The 2,500-nt window shown below is 48.6% G+C and overlaps 1 protein-coding gene across 1 annotated transcript in view; it reads right to left on the bottom strand.

Moving 5' to 3' along the window:
• Window positions 1-2,500, bottom strand: part of grik2 (glutamate receptor, ionotropic, kainate 2) — a gene marked incomplete at both ends in the record, with an annotated part of 119,677 nt that overhangs the window by 38,730 nt on the left and 78,447 nt on the right. The window contains one exon of the mRNA XM_084471908.1: window positions 152-358. Within this exon, the coding sequence (XP_084328034.1) occupies window positions 152-358 (207 nt within the window). The remainder of the gene's footprint in view (window positions 1-151; window positions 359-2,500) is intronic.

The raw sequence follows: 2,500 nt of genomic DNA, 5'->3' as shown, positions 1-2,500 counted from the left end.
TCCCGTTCCCCACAACAATACTGGGATTCCATCGCAGCTTCTCCGCGCCCCAGGGTACCTCCCACGCTCCCACCACCCCTCACCCCAACATGCGCGTGTGTGTGTGTGTGTGCACCAATAGGAACACACAGTGCGGGGCGTGATCACTCACGTGGTCCATGAGCTCCTTCACCATGCCGTTCCACTGGCCCGTGAACTCGTCCTGGGCCCCGAAGCGGCCGTCCTCCACCAGCCGCACCTCATAGGTGAAGCCCAGGATGCCGGCCAGCTCCCGCAGCAGGTCGATGCAGTAGCCCTCGAAGCGGTCGTTGCCGTACAGCGGCTTGTCCGACTTCTTGAACATCACGTAGGGCTCCTCCTGCGGGAAGGGAAACGCAGCAGCCGGAGGGGGGGGGGGGGGGGGAGGGGGGGTTACTTACTGTTATACAGGCGTAAAGGGGTGGGGTGGGGAGGGGGAGGCAGGGGAGAGGGGGGTGGGGGGGACATAAGCCTCTCCGCACGCAATACTGGACACCTTTTACCTCCTGATAACGGATTTGAGAATAGGTGTATGATGATGCGATATCGGCTCTCTTGAGCTGTGTGTGTGTGTGTGTGTGTGTGTGTGTGTGTGTGTGTGTGTGTGTGTGTGTGTGTGTGTGTGTGTGTGTGTTGGACCAGATGAACACCGCTCCCTGGCTGGGGGATGAGAAGTGTGGGACGGCTAATCCATCTGTATGTGTGTGTTATTGTGCCTGTGTGCATGTGTGAGAGAGAGAGAGAGAGAGAGAGAGAGAGAAGAGAGAGAGAGAGAGAGATAGCGAGAGAGAGAGAGAGAGAGAGAGAGAGAGAGAGAGAGAGAGAGAGAGAGAGAGATAGCGAGAGAGAGAGAGAGAGAGAGAGGACATATGTGTGTGTATGTATGTCCACTCTTTGTGTGCATGCGTGTGTGTGTCACTGTCTGATATGATTGTAGTGTGCAGTGTGTGTGTGTGTGTGTGTGTGTGTGTGTGTGTGTGTGTGTGTGTGTGTGTGTGTGTGTGTGTGTGTGTGTGTGTGTGTGAGCGACTGAGCATGTGCCACTGGACCAATGGGGGTGGATGAGGGGGACCAGACAGGCACAAAGGAGCTAATCCCCCCCCCATATCAATGACTCTGCTGCACCCGGGCTCCGCAGGCCAGCTGCCCAGGCTCTCAGGGCACCTCATGCACTGTCAATAAGATAAGGGATTCCGATGGACTGTCCCACACACGCACTCACACATGCATGCGCACACATTGACACACACCAATACACGCACAGACAATTACACACAGACACACACAAGTTCACACTTACCTACACACACGCACGCACGCACGCACTCACACAAACACACAAATAAATGCACACGTACCTACAATTACATATTCACACATTTAAACACACTCACACACACACACACATACACTGAATTTGTGGAAGCCAATCCTGGGCATGGGTGGCAGAATAATTATAGTTATTCTTTGAATTTTTCTAACCACTTTTTCTCTTGATATTGCCTTCTTTTTTTACCACTTTTTTCCATTCAGTTGTTTTTGTTCATTCTCTAAACTTCTGGCACCATCTGTCCTGGCTTTCTGTGCTCATCAAGTCATTAAGCAAAAACAGAAAAAGACGTCTAACAGCTTTCATATATTCTAGTGGCTTCTTTGAAACAAGAAGTATTAGGAGGAAACACAGCAAACCACTTAACCAACCACTAATCAATACAGAAAACAGGCAATCCGACATACTCTTTAATAATATTAATACAACTAAAATATATAATGTAATATATATATATACATAAAATATCTAAAATTAAGAAATTATGTATAGCGATCGTGGCAAAACGGCAAATGATTTGGAGGCTTTGAAGCCTTTGTTTGGTGTGATTGCACTGCTTCTGACAGGTGTGGTGCACTGCATTGCTGCAGGCATTGCCCAGGACTCAGCTGATGCAACGTTGATAACAGCACAGATATAAAAAAACTTTCAACTATAAGCTCCTCCTCACGATGGCCTGGATGGCATTACAACTGCACAACAACAAATTGCATTGAAAACATAAATTATTTGCTACAGAAATCAGCAGAGCAGTGACTCAAAAGCTGTGTGTGTGCATTGCCAGAGTCTATTGGACAATACTTGATGAAAGGCAAATAAAACACAAACACACACAAAGTAAATGTTGTAACCTGGCCGTTCACTATAAAGGCACAAGTACTACAACTATCTGTATTTTGCTCAAGCCCACAACCTTAAAAGCCAAACAGCCAGTGAACCAGAACGCACCATGCTGCTCCCAGTGTTTGATTTGGCGGTAATTGCCATGGCAACCGAGCCCTAGCTTTAACAGGGTGAGAATTAGCATGGAGATCTGTCCAGAGCCACACAGGTTGCTCTCCACGGGTGTGGTGTAACCATCTAGTGTTGTCCTGAATGCAGGACTCACGGGGCAGGAAACCAGTCTTTTTATCCTGCTTGGGATTCGTCCTT

Source organism: Micromesistius poutassou (assembly GCF_964030765.1).
Source record: "Micromesistius poutassou genome assembly, chromosome: 8".
In the NCBI taxonomy this organism is placed as follows: Eukaryota; Metazoa; Chordata; class Actinopteri; order Gadiformes; family Gadidae; genus Micromesistius; species Micromesistius poutassou.
Note: the sequence above shows the minus strand (reverse complement) of the source record. Positions and strands in the feature narration are given on the sequence as shown.